The sequence below is a fragment of the Talpa occidentalis genome, unplaced genomic scaffold (genome assembly GCF_014898055.3).
Source record: "Talpa occidentalis isolate TD23 unplaced genomic scaffold, MPIMG_talOcc4v2.1 talOcc4.11, whole genome shotgun sequence".
Taxonomy (NCBI): domain Eukaryota; kingdom Metazoa; phylum Chordata; class Mammalia; order Eulipotyphla; family Talpidae; genus Talpa; species Talpa occidentalis.
In genome coordinates this window covers 39,666,869-39,690,590 of record NW_023601104.1, presented here as the reverse complement: position 1 = coordinate 39,690,590, position 23,722 = coordinate 39,666,869, and the positions used below count along the sequence as shown (strand labels likewise).

Here is a 23,722-nt window from a genome sequence, read left to right as displayed (position 1 = left end):
TTTCTGTTTCTGGCTTTTGTACCATTTAGATGGTGTGCTCTATGGTTCAGTCCTCCTTTTCTGTTCGTACTCTCTGGGTCATTTCATTCAGTCACATGATTTTATATACCATCTCTTGAGTCGGGAATTCCCACACTTAAATAGTCAGCCTAGACAGCCTTTTTTTTAGATTTATTTTTATTTATACAAGACTTGGGGTACAGGCCAGAGAGAGTCGTGGGAGGGTGAGAGGATTCACCAGACAGAGCAGGTTGCAGAACAGGCAGACAGACTGAGGGCATTGATAAGGGGATGGGCGGGAGAGACAGGAGAGGTCTGCCTTGCCATGTGGGATTCTCCCTGGCTGGCCGGGAATCGAACTGGCACTGTGGAGGCTGCAGACAGCTTTACAGCGTGACACTCAACCCACTGCACCACTGGAGAGGCCCAACCTAGACATCTTTTTTGATGGGCATACTCATCTGCCAGTTACAGTTTCTTTGAATTTAAGTATGTTAGGTTTAAAAGTCCAAAATTGGTCACCTCCTTTGCTTACCTCAAACCAGTTTCTTCTGCACTGTCGGCCTGGTCAGTTAATAAACTAGTTTTCATGTCATGTGGACAGATTTTGTGTAGGCATCCTTCATTTTTTTCTCATACCTTATCTTTGGCCTTGTAGAAAATTAGTGACCTGTAGGTCCTATAAAATTTTGTGATTTACAAGACACTCTACACAAATTATTGTTCCCTTCTTCCCTTACTAATAATACACTTTACATCAGCCACATTACCATGTTTTGAACACACTAAATATTCCTACCTAAGGCTTTCCTTACAATTTATTACCCTAGACATAAAGTTAAGTTTAATTCGTTTAGGTTAATAGATGTTACCATCTCAGTATTTTTTACCCTCACTCAGCCATTCACGCTTACCCTCCCACTAAATAGTCCAGCACTTCTCACCAGCTCACTTGCTGTAGAACTTTATTTTCTACATAAAGATATAGAAAATTGTCTGTAAAATACATGCAAAGTAATTAATATTGATTATCTCTGGGCAAGGGGGAGGGATTTTGGAAAGGTTGGAATGAAACTTTCACTGTATGTGCTGAGATTGAGTATTGTAATGAGCAGTACATTTTTTTGTTTCTGATTTAAAAACAACAGTTTTACTTCAGTTTTCTGTGTCTGGGTTTAAATGGCATAACTAGAATTTGTACATAGGGGTTTAGTAAACAGTTTTGGTAGCATATGGGGACATAAGTGTTACCTGGGATGGGGCTGTCATCAAAATTTGAAAGAATTTTATTATTTAAAAATATCTATATTCTTTACTGAGAACACAGGTTTGTAAGAAGTAGCCATAAGAGATTAGAGAACATCTGAGTATTTTCTTCCTGTATAATCTGATCCAATTTTACCAATCTGAAATACTCTTCCAGTTTCCTGCATAGATGAACCCATGACTTGGGCATCATAGAGATGAACCTGTAACTCTTGTGAGTTCATTGAACAAATCTTGGGCTTTTCTGGCTAGTCTGAAATATTTTTTTTAATAGTAGAATATATATTAAACAGACGTTTTCCCTCCACCCATCGCAAAGGTTCTGTATTCTGAAAAAGATACAGTCATAATGCACTGTTAGTATATTACTGTCCTCTTCACCTAAGTGGTTTTGGTGTTAACTTCAAAAAGCTTTATAACTCAGTGATTTCCAAAGGAAATTTTCTTCGTTGGCTGATATCTTCAACTGTTCGGTTATTTATGATATAATCTAAGATAGATTTTTTAGTTTGTTTTTAAATCCCAAATGTGTTTATTGGGATTGCCACTCATCTTGATTCAAGGTGCTTTCAGTGCAGCTTTGCTATGAAGGAGCATCCTTCTGTAAGTATTGCTTTTCTTCTTGTAGGCTGGCACAGAACAGTGGGGCAGCCAGCATGCAAAACTGGACATCTTGTGCTTGGCTAAAAATGGTGATAATTTTATAGACTCCTGCGCATTTTTCATCCATGAAGAACAAGTTGCTTCTTTTCTGGAGAGAGATGGAGACCCTTTGTGAGAGGCATACTCTTGTGAATAGGGCATCACCACTGGACCTAAGATAGTTTTGTCAAGATTGATTAATTTGGTCCTTACTGTGCATTTTTAAGAGATGGTCCCCCTTTTCTGTTGCACATTTAGTCCAAATTCAGTAAACAATACATGCTCATATAATACTTTGAAAACAAACCAAAAAGAAAGATAAACTTCAGCCATCCAAAGATAAAAGGTTTTGTTGTGTCTTTCCAGACTTTTTTTTTTTTTTTTTTGGTATGTGTAGGCTTTTCAGAAAGTTGGGTCATGCAGATAGCACATCCATGTAAGTTTTTACTTAGCATGAGCATCTTATTAGTAAATAAAGATAATCTAAACATTTTTTTTTTTTTATTTACTTGTTTATTTATTTATTTTTTTTTTTTAAATATTAAATTTTATTTTTATATTCCCCCATACAATTGCAAACGCCCCATTCTGACCCCAATCCTTCCCCTCCCGCCCCCCACCCCCCAAAAAGTGTCTCTGGTTCATAGTTTTTTTGTTGATTTTGATTTTCACTTTCTTATATTCATTTTCCTGGTCCCTTATTTAAGTTTTCTAGATTCCTGCTATGAGTGAGACCATCCGGTATTTTTCTTTTTCTTTTTGGCTTATTTCGCTGAGCATGATCCCTTCCAGCGCCATCCATGTTGCTGCAAATTGCATGTGTTTATCTTTAAACATTTTAATAGCTGTGTAGTATTCCATTGCATACTTGTAGAATCTTTTCATGTTCTATTTGTTTTCCTTTTACAAAAGTTTGTAGCTCTCCTGTCCACCTGTGACTACACAGGCTTTTTCTTTTTTTTTTTTTAAAGATTTATTTTTTATTTATGCATACAAGAACTAGGGTGTAGGTCAGCAGTGGGGGTGAGAGGAGTTAGTGTTTGATAATTTTGTAAATTTATAGAATCCTGGGCATTTCTTACCCAAGAAGTAGGAATTGGTATGCTAAAGAGTTGTTTATAGTTACAGATCTGTTGAAAGTTTGCTACTATGTTGACTACATTTTATGTATAGCTTGAGATTCCCATGTAATTTTTATGCTGAGATAGGCATATGTAAATATTTAGGGCTATCTTTATTTTATTGTGAAAAATGCCAAATATACTCTAGAGAAGAGAATAGTCTACAAATTCTTACTCAGCTTTTTTTTTTTTTTTAAGATTTATTTATGCATACAAGAATGGGGTACAGGTGACAGTTGCGGATGGTGAGAGGGTTCACCAGAGACAGAGTGGCAAACAGAACGGGCAGATTGAAATACACTGCTGAGGGGAGCAATGGGTGAGACAGGAGAGGTCTGCTGAGACGTGTGGGTAGCTCCCTGGCTGGGGATCGAACTCTTGATGCAGTGGCTGCCTTTAGCTTCATAGGTTGCGTCTTAACCCCTTGTGCCACCAGGGAGGCCCTCTTACTCGGCTTTAATATTTGGCTAACCATGTTTCATTTATACCTGCATTTGTTCCTTCACGTGTTATTTTGAAGCAAATCCTTGGTATATTTCTTATTTATTTATTTATTTATTTAAGCACTGGGTACAGTCAGAAGCGCGGGAGGGTGAGAGAATTCACCAGAGCGGGGAACAGAATAGACAGACTGACGAAGTACACTGCTGAGGGGAGCTGCAGGCACGGCAGGAGAGGTCTGCCCACCATGTGGGATCATCTCTGGCCGCCGGGGATCGAACTGGCACTGCAGAGGCTGCAGGCAGCTTCGCAGCCCAGCGTTCAACCGCTGTTCCACCAGGGGAGGCCTCCTTGGTATATTTCTGTAGGTATTTTAATATGTATTTCTAAAAGATAAGAGCTTAAAAAACAACTGTGCTCACACAGAAAACATTGAATAAATACCTATTTTCAAGGCCCTAAGATAAGAATCTACATCGTTATAGTGGTGATAAAATGAAGTTTATGATAACAAATACAGGACTCCTAATTTTTTACACATTTCACTGTTTAATTCTCAAATTTAGGTATAATCCTGTTTTTAGTTTCTTGGGTTTGAATAATGGGGAATGTTGCAATAATTTTATTAGATTTCCTTACTAAAAATTTCTATATAAAAATTAATTTTGTTGCACTGCTCCACAATTTTTTTATCTTTTTTTTTTTTTAAAAGATTTATTTTTATTTATTTATACAAGCACTGGGCACTGTCAGAAGCGCAGGAGGGCGAGAGAACCCACCAGAGCCAGAGTGGGGAGCAGAGCAGGCAAAAGGACTGAAGCACACTGCTGAAGGGAGCAGCGGGCGGCAGAAGAGATCTGTGCGCCATGTGGGACCCTCCTCCGGTGGCCGGGTGCAGCCGGGGATCGAACCGTGCTGCAGAGGCTGCGGGCAGCTTCGCAACTCAGCGCTCAACCGCTGCGCCCCCGGGGGAGGCCCTGCTCCACAATTTTTTTTTTTTTAATTTATTTATTTTTTTTTTGTTTTTTTTTTTTTTTTATACAAGCACTGGGTACAGTCAGAAGTGCGGGAGGGTGAGAGAATTCACCAGAGCCAGAGAGGGGAGCAGAGCAGGCAGAAGGACCGAAGTACACTGCTGAGGGGAGCAGCGGGCGGCAGGAGAGGTCTGCGCGCCATGTGGGACCCTCCTCTGGTGGCCGGGGAGCAGCCGGGGATCGAACCGGCACCGCAGAGGCTGCGGGCAGCTTCGCAACCCAGCGCTCTACCGCTGCGCTACTGGGGAGGCCCCCTGCTCCACAATTTTCTATTCACAATTCAGAGATTTAAAAAATTGACAACGGGCCTCCCTGGTGGCACAGCGGGTTGAGTGCCATGCTGTGAAGCTGTCCGTAGCCTCTGCAGTGCTGGTTCGATTCCTAGCCAGCCAGGGAGATTCCCACATGGTGAAGCAGACCTCTTCTGCCTCGCCCACTGCTCCCCTCAGCAGTAATTTCGGTCCTTCTACCTGTTCTGCTCCCCACTCTGGCTCTGGTGAATTCTCTCACCCTCCTGTGCTTCTGACTGTACCCAGTGCATGTATAAATCAAATAAATTAAGTAAAATAAAAAAATAAAATAAATAAAAATTTGACAGAGATTTTTGTTAGTTCGATCCAGACTCATTTAGTAACAAACCTGACCTTAGTTGGCATGCTTTTTATAATCTGTTGCCTCAGTGACTGAAAATATGCATTGCTACAGAAACTTAACATATTTGACTTGTGTGCGTCCCTAGATTCTGCTGAGATGTTACACAACAGATAACCAGCTACTTTTGTAAAATCCGAAAGATTATGCTTTTCCAAGCAAAAGTCTCCATGAACTGTAGCAAATTTTAGTAAGTATATCGATGCAGTTGAAGCTTTCTACAAGATAATAAATGAAGTTTTACAAATATCATAAATAGTTGAAGTCCTGAAATACATTTTGAATTACCTGAGCTTAGTCAAATTACATATTATTATATAACATAGTATAACCATGTGGTGACCAAGAATTCTTTCTTGGTGGGAAATGATACCTGAAAGATTCACACTTTAATAAGATTGCACATCAAGGGACCTTCCTTGTGGCGCAGGGGTTGAAGACACAGTGCTGTCAAGCACTGCAACAGAGTTCTCCAGGATAGGGAGCTAACCTTCATGGTGCGGCAGACCTCTCCTGTCTCACCCACTGCTCTCCTCAGCAGTGTATTTCGCCTGTTCAGGTCCCCATTCACTCTCTGAATCCTCTCACCCCCCCCCCCCACTTCTGACCTGCACCCCCCCAGTTCTTATATGCATAAAGAAATCTTTTTTTAAAAAAGTTTTGCAGCTCAAGGTAGATCTATGATTACTAGTTATATAACCACTTTTTCCTTTTCCCCAACTTCACACTGAGTTCCTTTGTTGTCCACCTCGATAGATAGCCAAATTGGCTTTTTTCTTTCAGTTTTTTCTACTGAACCTTTGAAAAAAAATTGCTCACTTAAGACAAAAAAACCCCTAAATTTGTAAGCATAAATCTCTCAAGCATAAAGATACTCTCTGCCTGACCAGGAGTTTATACACTGATGACCTTTGTTACTCTCATTCACTTAAGTTTTCAATTACATTAAGGATGTCCTGGTTTTTCATTTTTTTTTTTGGTGGGACCCTTTGCTGCTATGTTCAGTTGTATACAGGTACTGAAATTTAGTTAGCCAGTCTCCTATTGTCATGCATGTTTTCTAATCTTTCATTCTTAATGTCTTTTTGTTTCAAATGAATTCTCAAAAAGTGGAAACTATTGAGTCAAAGAATAATAGTTTCAAGATTTCATAAAATCCAGTTTTTCTGTGAAAATTTGGTACCACTTCATACTGTCAGAATAATGAAAGTCACTTGTGATTTAAAATGTTTTAGTTCATCTGGTTTATGTTTCTTTCATGGCAGTGTTGAATTATTAATTTTCATTGACCTTTTTGTGTTTGTTAATCACCTGTTTTTGTTCTTGGTCCAGTTTTTTTTACATTGGTATGTACCAATAATAGTAAATGATGTATAGTAACAGCAGCAGCTGTAGCAGCAACACTTGCTGTGTGCCAGGCACTGTGTTAGATGTTTTGTGTGTCTTCAGTTATGCCTTATTCCTGTCCTCTGACGCAAATAATATCAGTGTTCCTCATTTACAGTTGAGAAATCTGATTTTGAAGAGATTGACTTATAAAGGAAAGGGCACACTATTTCTGTGGTTGAGCTTAGAATTGAAAGGAATCTCTCACTCCAAAACCTCTGAGCTCTTTATCTTTAGGGTATATTTTCATACATCTTTGTATGCAGTATTAAAGACTTGAATTTTTATGGACAATAATATTCCTCAGGGTTGTTTTTTTTTCCCCCACATTTAAGATAGTGACTAACCTTGAGCTGAACATCCTAAATAGAACATAAAAATACAAAATCTTTCCCACACTAAAAATTAAAAAACAAACCAGAAAACCAGAGGGCAGAAGGCTCCTTCTCCTACCTTGTGTTCTCCTGTCTTTTTCTAAATACATGTCCTTTTGAAAATGTAAAGAGAAATGGGGAAGTAGGCAAATTGTAGACTGCATTGTGAAATCAAGTATCTTGTGGCTCAAGTCTTTTTTTTTTTTAGCACCACCTCATTGCTGCCATCTAGTGCCACTTTGTTTTTAAGATTCTTGAAAGATGGGAAATAACATTAGGTGTATGACCACTGTAATCTAATTTGAATTTAATATAAACGCTAGTTTATGTTTTAAGGGGTAGTAATAAAGGAAATTCTAAAGGAACAGTACTAAATTTTCTTCCTTGAGGTAAGTTAATTCCCTTGTTTTCTAGTTAATATGATTTGACATCTGATAAGCCATATTGATGCCATATATATTGTTTTTTGACAAATGAGTTATCAAGTATATGTGATTCATTTTGTGTGAAGGGGATGAACAAACAGAGGACTTGCTGAAATTGAAATGCACCATAGAAACATTTCCTTGTGGCTAGTTTGCATTTTTCCCCCCTCTCTTTGCAGTGAATGTCTGTATGTAATCCTGACACAATTGGAATGAGTGATACTGTTTTGTCAAGTATCTTCTATACCTGTAGTTCCTTTCTGCTGCATCTGAGTTCTAGTACCTTGGTCACAAAAGGAATGGAGCTGAAGGCTAGATTCCAATTTGAAATCAATTTTGACTCCACTCCCAATGAATTCCAGAACTTTCATAACCTGTTTCAGGATCATTTGCATCTTCAATCTCATAATCAAATAGTGCTGTCTTCCCTTTCCACCTTTCTATACCTCTTCTGTGCACAATTTACTTGAGGTTTAATGTGAACTTAAAAGAAATGGGGTAGTTGTAAACATTTTCCAATTTTTTAGCTTAGATTTGATGATCTGATAGGTTTTCTTAAGAGGGCAAAGAGTCATGGTAGTAGTTAAAACTTTAGAGTAAGATTTGGAAATAAAATCCATAGGTTTGCTTGCATCCCAGTGAGGTAAATGGTTTTGGGGGGATGATTTTTGGGTTTACTAGAATGGTGTGGTAGAAGTAGGAATAGAAGCACATTTTCCTGTATCTGTGAATCTTAAGCACTTCTTATCCTTCACATTGTCACTAAAATCTCATAGCTTGTATTGGTTCAGCATGAAGCATATTATACACACAGATCCTTTGGTATATGGGTATAGAAGTATCTCAGTCCAAGTTCAGGAATTAAAACCTGGAGTGAGAAAAACAGACAAATCTGCATGTATATGCATTCATGGACTAGAGATTGGAGTGCCACTACTTAATACCTTCTAGGGAAACTATTTGTATTTTCATGGAATTCTGCTTTTGGAATTCTCTGGAAACCAGACCAGTTGCTCTGCTAGTAAGTTAAACAAGATGTATAGTAACCAGCAAACACAGTCATTTCACAGATCTTTTCCCTGAGGGCTATACTCTATAAAGCCAATTTCAGAAAGGAATCTGATACAGTTTTTTTATTCTTTGAACTTTCACTTACTTAGATCTTACATAGTATTTGTTAATAAATTAAAGAATGAATTTATCTTAATGAATTTGACTTAAAACTTTGCTGAGAAAACATTTAAAGGACATAAACCTAGGTGCTTTAATCTTTGAGGACTTAAAGGATTAATCATTTAGAAAATTTAATCATTTTCAAAAAGTGGAATAAAGTTGAAGTTTATAAACTAGATGCATGAGTTGGATTTTCCATCAAGACATCCCGTTATGGGGCCTCCCTGATGGTGTAAGGGGTTAAGATGCAACCTATGAAGCTATCTGCAACCATTGCGCCATGAGTTCCATCCCCGGCCACATGGTGCAGCAGACCTCTCCTGACTCGCCCGCTGCTCCCCTCAGCAGTGTATTTCAGTCAGTCTGCCTGTTCTGTTCCCCACTTTGTGTCTGGTGAATCCTCTTCCCCACACACACACACACCTCTGGCCTGTACCCCAGTTCTTGTATGCATAAATAAATTTTTTTTAAAAAGACATTACATAAGATTATTAAAATTTAAACTATTTTGTGCAGATTAATATTCATTATTTAGCAGTGTTGGTACATTTGATATTCTCAAAACATTTGGTTTTATAAAAGCACTGTTTACAGCCTGTTACTGCTAATACATACTGACACTAATGTGGCTGTACGTTTTTACTTTTTTACATAATACCAACTTTTTTATTGAGTTTGCAACATTGGTTTTTTAACACTGATTTAGGGGAATAGATTCATACCTCTTTAGATGTATGTTACCACTCCCACAAACAATGCTACCCATAATCCTCCAGCAAAGACCATTGGGGTCCCTTCTCCCTTTGTTCTCCATCCCCAGAGAGCTAACCCACATGGGGCAGCAGGCCTCTCCTATCTCTCTCAGTAGATCACCTATTCTGCTCCCCACTCTGGTGAATCCTCGTGCACCTCTGGCCTACACCCCAGCTCTTGTATGCATAAATAAAAATAAATCTAAAAATACTAAAACAATAAAAAAAATTTTTGTAAATTAAGCCTATTTCCAATAAAGTTGCCCAGTTTTTTGTATAAGCACAATTGAAAGAGTACAGCCCCTATTGATTTTTAAAATCTGCTTTGCAGAACTGTTTCATAAGGAATCTCATATAAAACTAATGGTCTCTTGGGACCACACCAAGGTCTCAACATAAGATTGCCCTTGATACCTGTATTTTTTGGGTAAATCTATCTCTTGAGGTCCCTAAAATGGCCTGTGCTGTCAGGAATGATGACTTTTCTTATTCTTTTCCTATAGACCTGGAACTCTTTAAAGCAAGGTATTCAGTGTTTTATTTCTTCTTAGTTTTTTCTTTGAAGATTGAGATCAGGTAGAATTCTTGAAAGCAGTCTGGTCTCAGATAGGACATTTTGGTGAAAGCCTTTGTAATAGAACCATATTTCCAGTAGTCTTCCGTAGAGGAAAAATCTGGGTGAATTTATGCACAATAACCCATTGCCTTGAGAAATAAGAACACTTAATAAAAGTTTCTGCATTCTGGGAGGTATCAGAGAATAGTAGATGTTTTAGTTTTGTTCACAAAAGGAATTAACATTGCTGAAGGTTGTAGCTCAAGAAAAGGAAGTTTTCACTTCTTGGGTGCTTTTTCTCATGATGTTTTGGTTTGGAAGTCTGGCCTTTTTTATTTCCATCAAATGTATTAGAGTTATGTGCTTGATTTAAAAGATAACTTTTACTGTAAAAAAAAGTTAATTGCAGAAAATTTGACAATATAGAGCAAAAGTTAACCAAAAGTAGAGTACCTATACAAAATACTTGATATTTCTGACTTAAGCACATTTTTTTTTCTTAAGCACATTTTTTTGTACCAAGTTTTTACATTGTCCAGGTTCTGTGTTGTACAGCTGTACATACTACTGTTTTTTTTTTTTTAATTTAAATATAATTCCCACATTTAAAAGTTATTCTCTGAAGGTGGCAGTTGCTGGTAATTAGAACGCTGAGTTATTAGAAATCTATTTTACAAAAAATCCACATGAAATGTAAACAATTCATTCCTCTTGCAACTTGCTTTTTACATGATATCTGATTTTTTTTAAAAGATTATTTATTTATTTATACAAGCACTGGGTACAGTCAGAAGCGCGGGAGGGTGAGAGAATTCACCAGAGCGGGGAACAGAACAGGCAGACTGACGAAATACATTGCTGAGGGGAGCAGTGGGCCGGCAGGAGAGGTCTGCGCGCCATGTGGGACCCTCACCGGCGGCCGGGGATCGAACTGGCGTTGCAGAGGCTGCGGGCAGCTTCTTAGCCCAGCGCTCAACCACTGCGCCACCAGGGGAGGCCCTATTTTTTGTGTGGGTTTTTTTTTTTTTTTAAAAGATTTATTTATGCATACAAGAGCTGGGGTACAGGCCAGAGGTGTGGGGGGTGAGAGGATTCACCAGAGACAGAGTAGGGGACAGAACAGGCAGGCACACTGAAATACACTTTTTTTTTTTTTAATAGAGGCATGTTTTATTTATTTATTCATTTGTTTGTTTGTTTTGTTTATACATGCACTGGGTACAGTCAGAAGCGCGGGAGGGTGAGAGAATTCACCAGAGCCAGAGCGGGGAGCAGAGCAGAGCGAAGTACACTGCTGAGGGGAGCAGCAGGCAGGAGAGGTCTGCGCGCCATGTGGGACCCTCCTCCTGTGGCCGGGGAGCAGCCGGGGATCGAACCGGCGCTGCAGAGGCCGCGGGCAGCTTCGCAACCCAGCGCTCAACCGCTGCGCCACCGGGGAGGCCCTGAAATACACTGTTCAAGGAAGCGGCGGGCGAGTCAGGATAGGTCTGCTGTGCCATGTGGGTTGCTCCCTGGCTGGCCCGGGGGATCTAACTGGTGCTGCAGAGGCTGCAGACAGCTTCATAGGTTGCGTCTTAACCAGTTGTGCCACCAGGAAGGCCTTGATGTGTTTCTCTAAGATTATTAGTCCTGATGTTTAAGCAGCTCAAAACAGTCTGCATTTCTTCCTTTCATAGCACCTAGATTTTGAAAGTTGGGAAATACTGTCGTGGCCTATGTACCCTTTCAGGCTTATTCCAGAGTATAAACTTCATGACCCATGAGAAAGCTTTAAAGCTCTCATTTAGGTATGTTCTAGTTCTATCATTAAACTGTTAAGACTGAATGAGTACCCTTCCCTCCACCATGGCGCTGTGCGTGCTTACCTCTTCCTTACCATGTCTTCTCAAGGCTTTCAGGATCAAGCTGTTCCTAGCCAAGAAATAAAAATAAAATCGTCCCATTCCCCAGTGAATTCAGATGAAAACTGGCAATAAAATCAGGTACAATTCCAAGAGGAGACACTGGAGAAGAACCAAGCTGGGTCTGTAAGGAATAGCATGGAGATGGTGTGCATATTTATGCTGTATCAAGATCAGTAGCATCTATCATGTCACTGAAAACATCACTGCTTTGTGCACATTTTCTCTTGGTACACCTTTGTACCTGGCTCTGTAAATATGTGAGCTGTTTGGGTAAAAAAAAAAATAAGACTTAATGAGTGATGACAAAGCAAAGACCTGCTCAGCTACCCACATTAAGAAAAAAAAAGCTTTTTCAGCAAGATTTACACTTTGGGGTGACCCCATGACAGCCAGAAAACTGTCCAGAAGTAAATGAGAGTAACATTTAAAGGAAGAAAATGGGGTATAGTGATTTTATACCCAGCAAAACTGACTTAAAAATAGAAGGGACACAGGCAAACTGTTACTAGCACGTAAGATCTGAGAAGCTAGTCTTCTGAGATCTTAGTATCATCAGAGATAAACCTAAAGCACCATACTACCTAGTGAAATGTAAAAATGAAACATTAAGGACATCACAAGAAGTACCTACTATGTATAGTCTTAAAATGTCACACAAGTCTGATCAAGCCTTTGGGCTTAACTTCCAGTGTCAGGAAATACAGAAGGCAAAAGAATATATGAAATTGTACTAAGAGTATGAACTTCTGGAAAACCTAGACTGGAAAACTACAATTCAAAAACCCCGTATGTGGATAGATGATGCCCAACTAAGGGATGAAAGGGAAACTTAGGGGTTGAAAAATAGGTGACTGGTTTTAATGGACAAAGCTACTCTCTAGGGATATTCTCTTAGGTGATGAATTATTTAAAATGGAAGAAAGTGATAGTAAAGTTAGAGTAGAATTGGGAGATGGAAAAATAATGAAAATGGAATGATAATACACAAGGCTTCTGAGTTTTGAGGTTTTATAGAGTAAAATGCTGTAGCACCTTCATTTTCCCCACAGTCCCTTGTATTCATCCTCTTACTAGAGCAGGTAAAATCTATTTCAACTTCATTTCTTAGAATTGGTTCTTGTTACCCAGTAAAAACTACACAGGTATTTTGGAATAATTTAATTTCTAGGTCTTGTAGACACCTTATTGCTTTTTCCTTCTCTTATAGTCATTGATCGGTACCATGCTTGTTGGCTGTTGGTATGCCTTTACCATGGATTTTGTTTTGGCTTCACTTGCCTAGTTGCTTTTTTATGTGAAGGCTCAGAAAACTGCTTTGCTGTTGCTTTTTTCCAAGACTTTGAATTCTTTTCCAGTAGTTCGCAATGCATTTGGGGAATTCACCATTTTCTCCCTTAATAGAGATTTCAGATCTAATAATAAAGTCTATTATTCAGATCTAATAATAAATAATAAATAAATAAAGTCTGATTTAATAATCAGACTTAAGATAAAGTATGGTCTGAGACCATTTGGTCTTTTTTAAAGCTTTGAGAAATCTATTCAATAAAATTTGAAGTAGAGGTACCTCTAGAATGTAAACTCTGATGGATCCATTCCTTTTGTTCCTTCCCTTCAGTAGCTCAGTTGGTGGTGCTTAGTACTTAGGAGATGCTTAAATGTTCAGTGAAAAAAACATATTAATTGGTAGTGCCTCTTTGTTACATTTTTGAAGAGAATGTTAATCCCCCTAAATGTGGGATTAATAGTTCTCTGTCTTTACTGTTGTTGGTATCTTGATGAATTTCTTTTTTTTTTTTTTTAATTTTTTAATTTTTTTTTATAGAGGCATGTTTTATTTATTTGTTTGTTTGTTTGTTTGTCTGTTTATACATGCACTGGGTACAGTCAGAAGTGCGGGAGGGTGAGAGAATTCACCAGAGCCAGAGCGGGGAACAGAGCAGGCAGAAGGACCGAAGTACACTGCTGAGGGGAGCAGCGGGCGGCAGGAGAGGTCTGCGCGCCATGTGGGACCCTCTTCCCATGGCCAGGGAGCAGCCGGGGATTGAACCGGCGCTGCAGAGGCTGCGGGCAGCTTCGCAACCCAGCGCTCAACCGCTGCGCCACCGGGGAGGCCCTTGATGAATTTCTTTTCATAAGTATGAACATTGAACATTATTTCATTGTCTTTTTCTTTTTTAAATGATTAATTTATACATACAAGCACTGGGTACAGACAGAAGAGCGGGAGGGTAAGAGAATTCATCAGAGCCAGAGCGGGGAACAGAACAGGCAGACTGATGAAGTACACTGCTGAGGGGAGCAGCGGGCGATGCAGGAGAGGTCTCTGCGCGCTGTGGGCAGCTTCACAGCCCAGCGCTCAACTACTGCACCACCGGGGAGGCCCTCCTTTGTCTTCAGTATGCTTTTGAAGTTGGGGGTCATTGTTTTTGTATTAACAATATATGATTTTTTAATAGGACATTTAGAAACCACGTATAAAGCAAATAAAATCATATCCTTAAATTCAAAGATAATCTTTATTTTTTATTTGGGTACTGGATGTTTCTCTATTTTATTTTATTTTTTTTTTAATTTATTTATGCATACAAGAGCTGGGGTACAGGCCAGAGATGCGGGGGATGAGAGTATTTACCAGAGACAGTGGGGAACAGAACAGGCAGACTGACTGAAATACACTGCTGAGAGGAGCAGCGGGTAAGACAGGAGAGGTTTGCTGCGCCATATGGGTCAGCTCCCTGGCTGGCTGTGGATCGAACTCATGCTGCAGAGGCTGCACATTGCCTCATAGTGTGTTGCTCAACCCCTTGTGCCACCATGGAGGCCCCTCTACCAGCCTTTTCAAATGGACTTCCTAGAAAGAATTAAATCCTTATACACTGTTTTATTTCTGTGTAATGAATTCCCTTCTCTGCATCTGGTTTGGTACTTACCATCCTTGTGAAAATTGAAGAGGCATTTAAATCCATTCCTCTTCTATTCAGAGTTCTGTGTCTCTTGTTTGGTATGATGGTGAAATGTAAAATGACAGTCTTCCTACAAGTTAATCCACATTAAAGCCAACAATGTTTTGCCTATACTTGCTATTCAGATATTTATTGTTTCTTTAAAACTAGCTTGTTAATAATAGCAGACCTTAATCTCCAACAATAATATTTGAAACCAATTAAGGCTTTTAGCAGGATTATTTAATTCCTTTTGGTGTTGTAAAGTTTTACAGTACTCAAAAGTTGCATAGCTGTTGGTGATTCTAAGCAACTGCTGTTGGCATGGTGATTTTTTTTTTCTTTTATTTTTGCCATTCTGATAGGTGTATATAGATATATCTTGTGTTTTAATTTGCATTTTTATAATAATTGTGTCAAATATCTTTTTATGTGTTCACTTGCCATCTGTTTATCTTTAGTGAAGCATGTGTTCAAAATTTTGCCCTTTTTCTAATTATTGTGTTTGATTTTTTACTTTTGAGTTTTAAGAATTTTTTTTTTAAAGATTTATTTATTTTATGCAAGAACTGGGGTACAGGCCAGAGGCGCCGGAGGGTGAGAGAAGTCACCAGAGACAGAGCGGGGAGCAGAACAGGCAGAAGGACCGAAAACACTGCTGAGACGGACAGCAGGAGAGGTTTGCCACGCCATGTGGGAATCTCCCTTGCTGGCCGGGAATCGAACCTGCGCTACAGAGGCTGAGGACAGCTTCATAGCTCTGCGCTTAACCCGCTGTGCCACTGGGGAGGCCCGGCATGGTGATTTTCATTACTTAGTTTAAACAAAGATTCAGGACTACTCTTAAAAAGATAGAGCTTGGGCCTCCCACGTGGCGCAGCGATTGAGTGCTGGGTTGGGAAGCTGCCCGCAGCCTCTGCAGCGCCGGTTCGATCCCTGGCCACCGGGCGAGGGTCCACATGGTGCGCAGACCTCTCCTGCCACCCGCTGCTCTCCTCAGTAGTGTCCTTCATCAGTCTGCCTGTTCTGTTCCCCGCTCTGGCTCTGGTGAATTCTCTCACCCTCCCACGCTTCTGACTGTACCCAGTGCTTGTATAACTATAAATAAATAAATCTTTAAAAAAAGATAGAGCTTAAAAATTAAATAAGACAGATTCTTGAATTTCAGAACTGTTAGGAAAAAGCAGTTGCAGCTTTTAAATCAGTATGCTTCTGTGAAATTACCAGGTTTTTTGTTTTTTAAGGGTCACAATAGTAGTGGTCATGTATAAGTGTTACACTATACTGTTTTATGCATCTGTTATATGACATATTTACTTAATCTGAAAATTCATTTGTCATGATTCTGTTAGGAATTAGAAAGATAACAGATCCTAGACAATGGTATCTTTTGATTTGAGGTTCTTTAGTAGCTTTCAAGGGGCCAGTGAGAAATAACCTTAAGAATGTTACTCTGAATCTAAGGTGGTCCATCTTTAACTCTGTTTTAAGTTTGGTTGTTGGAGTGGAAAGGTACGTAAATAAAAGCTAAAAAAAAAAAAATGCCTATGGGCCTCCCTGGTGGCGCAGCGGTTGAGCGCTGGGTTGCGAAGCTGCCGGCGGCCTCTGCGGCGCTGGTTCGATCCCCGGCTGCTCCCCGGCCACCTGAGGAGGGTCCCATATGGCACGCAGACCTCTCCTGCCGCCCACTGCTCTCCTCAGCAGTGTACTTCAGTCCTTCTGCCTGCTCTGCTCCCCGCTCTGGCTCTGGTGAATTCTCTCACCCTCCCGTGCTTCTGACTGTACCCAGTGCATGTATAAACAAAACAAAACAAAATAAATAAATAAATAAATAAAAGTACTTAAAAAAAAAAAAAATGCCTAAAACCTTTTCACTTGAAGAAGACCTAAAAGGATATTATTGTGAGTCTCCATGTAATTATGATAGACTCGAACCCTCCATTACATACAAAAAAATTACTTTCATTTTGAAAAAATCTGAGGGGGGAAGGTATATTCTCTTCTGATTCTCTCGTGATTCATGCTATGTTTTATCATCATTATCATTCAGTATTTTTTAAGTGTTAACAGCTTTTTGTAGGTTATCACGTGAAAAATTGCGTCTGCAAAAAAAGATGGTATTGATAATTAAGCTATATGACAAATCAGTTGAAATACCTGTAAATAGATATTTCCAAAGTGATTAAATTGGCTGTTTATTGCCATTTCTTAAGATTAATTGTACTTGAAAGCTAGAGTGTCAGTTGCCTACCAAAGAATGGTTTGTAGCATGATTTGGGGTTTTGTATATCCTTGGGAATGAATGAGATGAATTTTAATGTAAGTAATGTGCAAGAAAGCAAAGTTATTACTAGATGGCAAGGAATGGTTTGGCATGACTGGGAATGTGAAAAACATGCAGAAACTGATAGTAGAGCACTTAGGGTTTTCTAACTTTCTCTTCAAAACTTCAGAACATAGAGGGCTCATCTGAAATTAATATCTCAGAAAGTGTTGTGAGTAGACTATGAAATAAGTATTTCCTCCCTTGAAATGGTAATCCAGTACTGCTGGAATGGACCCAAGAAGGGGAGGTTGAGTATAAGATTATATTGAGACTCTAGTGTACTCTGAATAGCCATATGCTTGCTGCTGTGTGAGATCCCTCCCTTTATGTTGACAGATAATATTCTAGATAGTCATGGTGATTCAAAATAAGAAAGTTTTATAAGGACTATTTTATTTGTATTAGCATCCTTTTATCTCAATGCAATTTTTTTCTTTCTAGTTTTTCAGCTTTGTGAGGAACCTTACCATCAAAGACAATGGCCAGCAATGTTACAAACAAGACAGATCCTCGCTCCATGAACTCCCGTGTATTCATTGGGAATCTCAATACTCTTGTGGTGAAGAAGTCTGATGTGGAGGCAATCTTCTCTAAATATGGCAAAATTGTGGGTTGCTCTGTTCATAAGGGCTTTGCCTTCGTTCAATATGTTAATGAAAGAAATGCCCGCGCTGCTGTGGCAGGAGAAGATGGCAGAATGATTGCTGGCCAGGTTTTAGGTAAGGTTTGGGTTAATTTTTTTATTGATGATGTAATTTAGTTTTTCTTTTAATTTTCTCCATAAAATTAATGGTCTTAAGTTTTCTGCATGGAACTTAAGTCTAATAAAACCATATAACGTTAATAGGTAGGTGATAGGTCAAATAAGGGTTTTACTTTTATGCTGTTTCGTGTAGGAGAGACTGGATAACCATCAGTTGTCAGTCTTCAGTAAGTAGGTAGGGAGGGGTAAGAACATTATTTTGTAATGTGCAGTTGCTGCCTAAATGACAGTGGCCTGCTGCTCCTGATCAACTTAAGGGAGACTATAGATTAGTTACACGTGGGCACTGAAGTCAAATTGCTTGCCTTGTACTGGGACTTCTCAATTCTGTGTATTGGGTAGCCACTGTAGCATCACTGAGCCTTAAATTTTCTCATATGTTAAAATGACAGTAATACTATGAAGTTTAATTCAGAATGGCAATGTAAGTCTAATATGTTACACTCAATCAAAAGTACATACTGCTGCAACTATCTTAGAGCATAAACTCTCTGTTTTATGTATTAGTTCCCCCAATCTGGGTATCCTTGGTGATACTCAAGTATTTAATATCTATGCATAGTTCAGGGTAATGGTTTATATTATAAATTTTAGAAGTTCACATTACATATTATACTATTAGCACATGAGGAGAACATACTGGTGAGAGTAGAATTTCATCTTTTTAAATATCTAATTGCCAGTTTCTGGTTTGTTGTCAGAATCATAGTGATTTGGTATAGCTTTTGTTCTTGAATGTGAATATTAAGGAAACTAAGGCTATCTAAGACAAGTCCATTTATTGTTGCTGTTTATGAATAAAAAAGAATAAGCACACAATGTTTTGAGTGCCATCGAATGACTAGTTGCATTGATAATATATTGTCCTTTTCAATTTAGTAGTCACTGCTTTCAATGATAGAATTCCATTTGTTTTTGGCATTTTCAACAGTTTGTGTTCAGCACTTTTAATGCTTATTAGTACAGTAAATTTTAAAGCTCATTTATGCTTCATTTCCTACTTGCCTTTCTCTTCTAACTGGAATGACTTTTAAGTGTTTGCATAATACTGCTCAAAACATCAGCATTTCATATTGAATATAACATTTCTCAAATGCCGTTTTTAATATCCCAACCCCAATGAATTGGGAAGGGAAAATATTGGAAGTTAGAGAACAAGTAATCCTTAACATTTAAAATGAAATAGTTTAGAGCGCAGAAATTTTCATGTGCATTTTTTTCTATACTTGAAAGTAGAGGAAAACACAGAGTATGTAAAACTTTACCATCTATCAAGTGTCTATGGAAAAATGAGCTAAAATTTCATATCTTACAACATTGTATGGACTTATATCCCAGTTTTAGTACTATGAAAAATAATTTGTGGGTTCAGGGAAAGCTTTTGATCCATGATTAAGTTTTGTCTTTAATTTTTTTATCTTTTATGGTCACCACTGATAATCATTGCTTAGGTATTTCATTAGAGCTCACAACATAGTGGGTTTCCTCATTCATTCTGCATTTATTAACTGTAATTTTTCTAAAATGAACTCAATGTTAGTTTTCCCCAGATACTTGGGCAGGCAATATAATAAATCTTTTTCAAATCTTGTAATGAATTGGTACTCTAGCAACTTTCAAATGTAATTATCACCTTTAGTAGTATCCTCATAAATTTATATAATTTAGGGGCCTCCCCAGTGGCGCAGCGGTTGAGCGCTGGGTTGCGAAGCTGCCCGCGGCCTCTGCGGCGCCGGTTCGATCCCCGGCTGCTCCCCGGCCACCAGAGGAGGGTCCCACATGGCGCGCAGACCTCTCCTGCCGCCCGCTGCTCCCCTCAGCAGTGTACCTTGGTCCTTCTGCCTGTTCTGCTCCCCGCTCTGGCTCTGGTGAATTCTCTCACCCTCCCGCGCTTCTGACAGTACCCAGTGCATGTATAAACAAAACAAACAAATAAAAAAAAAAATAAACATGCCTCTTTAAAAAAAAAAAAAAAGTCAAAAAAAAATAAATTTATATAATTTAAATTGCAAATTATTTAGAGCTCAAAATAATTCTTTAGTTCAGTGGAATTTACTTCAAGTTGATTCCTGTGTCATTGTCATTACTTTTGTAATACTGCTTTGCTTCTTTCCTTGCTTTCTGGAATCACATGATATCCCAGGTCATCTGGTATATTTCTTGACCTAACCCCAGAATTTGCCACTTTCCGTAACAGCTCCTTTCAGAAGTACTTCCTTAGAAACCACAGTCTGTATACCAGAAGTGTTTATTCTTACCGAATTTTAATTACTTATGGTTAGTTTTAGTAGATAGAATAGGGAGTCTCTTCTTCTTACTTTTTTTTTTTTTAAGATTTATTGATTTATTTATATAAGCACTGGGTACAGTCAGAAGTGCAGGAGGGTGAGAGAATTCACCAGAGCCAGAGCAGGGAGCAGAACAGGCAGACTGACAAAATACACTGCTGAGGGGGGCAGCAGGCGCTGCAGGAGAGGTCTGCGCGCCATGTGGGACCCTCCCTGCGGCCGGGGATTGAACCGGCGCTGCAGAGGCTGCAGGCAGCCTCGCAGCCCAGTGCTCAACTGCTGCGCCACCAGGGGAGGCCCCTCTCTTACATTTTTTTAAAAAAACAAAACATAAAATTTTATGTGTGCTTTGCGCCAGAGTTTCAAAATAACCCACACCTATATTTTTATAGCTTAATGAAGATTACTGGTAATTTTACACTTTGGGGTTTTTTAATTATAAATATGTAATCTACTCTGGATATTGACTCAGCTCTATGGAATTACATGAAACACTTTTATAGTTTTGTGTGATCAACTTTTGATAGTTTTGTTTTTACATTTCAGGTTTTTTAAATTTAATTTTATCTTTAGTTTTATAAAATATATATGATCCCAAAGCCAAAACTATAAAAAGCAAAATTGCTATAAACTTTTTAATTTTATTTTTATATTCCCCATACAGTTACAACCCCCTTATTTTGACCCAACCCCTCCTTTCCCTGCCCCCACCCCCATAGAGTGTCTCTGGTTCATAGTTGTTTGTTGATTTTGATTTTCACTTTCTTATAGTTATTCATTTTCCTGGTCCCTTATTATTTAAGTTTTCTACATTCCTGCTATGAGTGAGGCCATCTGGTATTTTTCTTTTTCTTTCTGATTTATTTCGCTGAGCATGATCCCTTCCAGCTCGCTATAAACTTTTGATGATTAAAAATTGGAAATGAGTTTAGTGAACTTAGGATTCTGAAGGTTATTCATAAATACAATGTTTTCATCAAGTAGACATGTACTACGTCTATTTTTGATAAACTGAGTTTTGGAGAACTAGCTTTTGGCTGAATGACAAATGGACTCTTGTTAGAACAAGAGAGAAAACCAACTCTTACGTAGATAGGTGACAGAAAGTAACGGACCACACTGGAACAGATATTTTAAAAATTATGTTGTATATGAAAACTAGAATTTTTTTATTTCCTACTTTTTCTCGATTTGTAGTATATGCACACACATGCGGGTTCTTAAGCACTTTATTGCTTGCATAGGATTTTAAAAATTTTCATTTTCCTATTTAATTTTTTATTACGTCAGAGGTCACCTTTGTATAGTTATTGTTCCCCTTGGGTGCATAGCTTTTCTTTTTTTCCATTTTTTTAAAGGTTGAGTGGATGTTGCTTCTTTTTTTTTTTCTTTTTTTTTTTTTTAATTTATTTATTTATACAAGCACTGGGTACAGTCAGAAGCGCGGGAGGGTGAGAGAATTCACCAGAGCGGGGAACAGAACAGGCAGACCGACAAAACACACTACTGAGGGCAGCAGCGGGCTCGGCAGGAGAGGTCTGCGCGCCATGTGGGACCCAGGGATCGAACCGGCTCTGCAGAGGCTGTGGGCAGCTTCATAGCCCACCGCTCAACCTTTGAGCCACCAGGGGAGGCCCTGCATAGAGTTTCTTAAGCAGCACTTGCTATGCAGTTTTACAGCTGGTTCTACTTACAAGGGGAATAAAAGTTTGCCTTTGGGGATAAGGTACATGTACCATACTTAAATCACATTGATTTATGAGTTACTATATATTCTAAAATCTCCTAGGTTATTCACTTATTCTTAATGTAATTGTGCTCATTTTAAATGCACAGAATTAATTCCTGCAAAGGCAAATGTTGATCGTCAACACTTCTCTTGTCCTAGTAACTGAGGGAAAGAGTGGGTGCTCTGCGTAGGGCAGTTCAGTGAGGTGGAAGCTGAGGATAGGACTTACCAAAGACAATGTGATACATAAAGAAAACAGAACATAGGAAATGAAGCATTAATTTCTAGCATTGTAAGAATTTGTGAGCCTCTTTTATGTAAGAAAAGATGATATATATTGTTAGACCTTAGTTGATTTGTATGACTAAGTACATTTTTTAAATGTTGTATTTTTAATTCCAAACCTTTTCATCAGAATTAAAATTAACATCTTTGCTTTTGCAGATATTAATCTGGCTGCAGAGCCAAAAGTGAACCGAGGAAAAGCAGGTGTGAAACGATCTGCAGCGGAGATGTACGGGTCAGTACCAGAACACCCTTCTCCGTCCCCTCTACTCAGGTCCGGAACTTTATTATTTATAACTGCATTGTGTCCATCAGTGGGCATCTTCTCTATCTGTTTTCTGGATGTGGGGAGGGTTAATTGTAGTATCTGTGTAAAAGTATTTATTTTGCGTTACTATAGTTCCTTATTGCCCTTTTTCTTTAGATTTTTACTAGTAAAGAGTAGTTTGGTATTTATAGCATTGTAATTCTTCATGAAGAGTTGTTTAGCTTCTAAGAAGCTGCTGGGCAGTAAGAAAGGGAAGGGTGATGTAAGAATGTTTAGTTTACTGTTGTATTTTTCAATGTTATTTTAGCTATTATGATTTGATTTGAAATTTCAGCAGACTTTCATATAAATTTACAATTTAGCCACTGTATTGCAGTGGCCTAAACTTATTTAGGATTTAGTGATCTATTGTTTGAATGGTGGGGATTATTCCATGCTATCTGTTGATCTGTTTGTTGTGGTTTGTTTGACATAGGTTTTTTTGTTTGTTTTTATTTTTTTTCTTATTTTTCCCATCTGCTGTTGTGAATTTATATCACCAACTCCAAATTAATCCTCTTTGGTATTTATTTTTCAGCTCCTCTTTTGACTTGGACTATGACTTCCAACGGGATTATTATGACAGGTATGTTAAAGCTTTTTTGTGTGTCTTTTCTGGTAAAATGCCATTTGTTATAAACCATTTTATTTTTCTGTTTTGTAGTAATGAACTTTTCCTTTTCTGTGAAAACAAAGTGAAAAATACCTTACAAATAAGTAGAGTGACATTTGTATTGATTTTGTTTATTTATTTTTTTTAAATAAGTACCTTATTCTTTTTTTTTTTTTTTAAAGATTTATTTTATTTATTTATACAAGCACTGGGTACAGTCAGAAGTGCGGGAGGGTGAGAGAATTCACCAGAGCCAGAGCGGGGAGCAGAGCAGGCAGAAGGACGGAAGTACACTGCTGAGGGGAGCAGCGGGCGGCAGGAGAGGTCTGCGCGCCATGTGGGACCCTCCTCCGGTGGCCGGGGAGCAGCCGGGGATCGAACCGGCGCTGCAGAGGCTGCGGGCAGCTTCGCAACCCAGCGTTCAACCGCTGCGCCACCGGGGAGGCCCTGTATTGATTTTTAAAGAATGAATTTGTTTTGTTGAGCATATGGGATATGTCTAGTCTTTTATGGATAATGCTTTTTCTGGATAAGTCAGTGGGGATTTTGTTTGTTTTGATTAGTATGCCAAATAAGAGTAAAGAATAACTCACCTGCCTGATGATGAAATGGGATTTAACAGTTCCATGTTCTTTCATTATTCCCGTTGCGTACTTGTCACTTGGCTTTGCGTTGTAGGCTGTTACACCAAAACGATATGAAGCTATCGCTAACCTTAAAAACCTTAGTCTCCTTTCAGCA

At 38.7% G+C, this 23,722-nt stretch overlaps 1 protein-coding gene across 10 annotated transcripts in view; it reads left to right on the top strand.

The window, feature by feature from the left end:
* HNRNPC (heterogeneous nuclear ribonucleoprotein C) overlaps positions 1 to 23,722 on the top strand; it is a 54,369-nt gene that overhangs the window by 10,561 nt on the left and 20,086 nt on the right. For 7 of the 10 annotated variants that reach the window (XM_054689037.1, XM_037502992.2, XM_037502990.2 and 4 more), the window contains 3 exons: positions 17,438 to 17,715; positions 22,221 to 22,335; positions 22,907 to 22,954. In XM_054689037.1, coding sequence (XP_054545012.1) covers positions 17,475 to 17,715; positions 22,221 to 22,335; positions 22,907 to 22,954 — 404 coding nt within the window. In that variant the 5' untranslated portion in view covers positions 17,438 to 17,474. The remainder of the gene's footprint in view (positions 1 to 17,437; positions 17,716 to 22,220; positions 22,336 to 22,906; positions 22,955 to 23,722) is intronic. The other 3 variants (XM_054689046.1, XM_037502994.2, XM_037502993.2) reach the window with 1 other exon arrangement.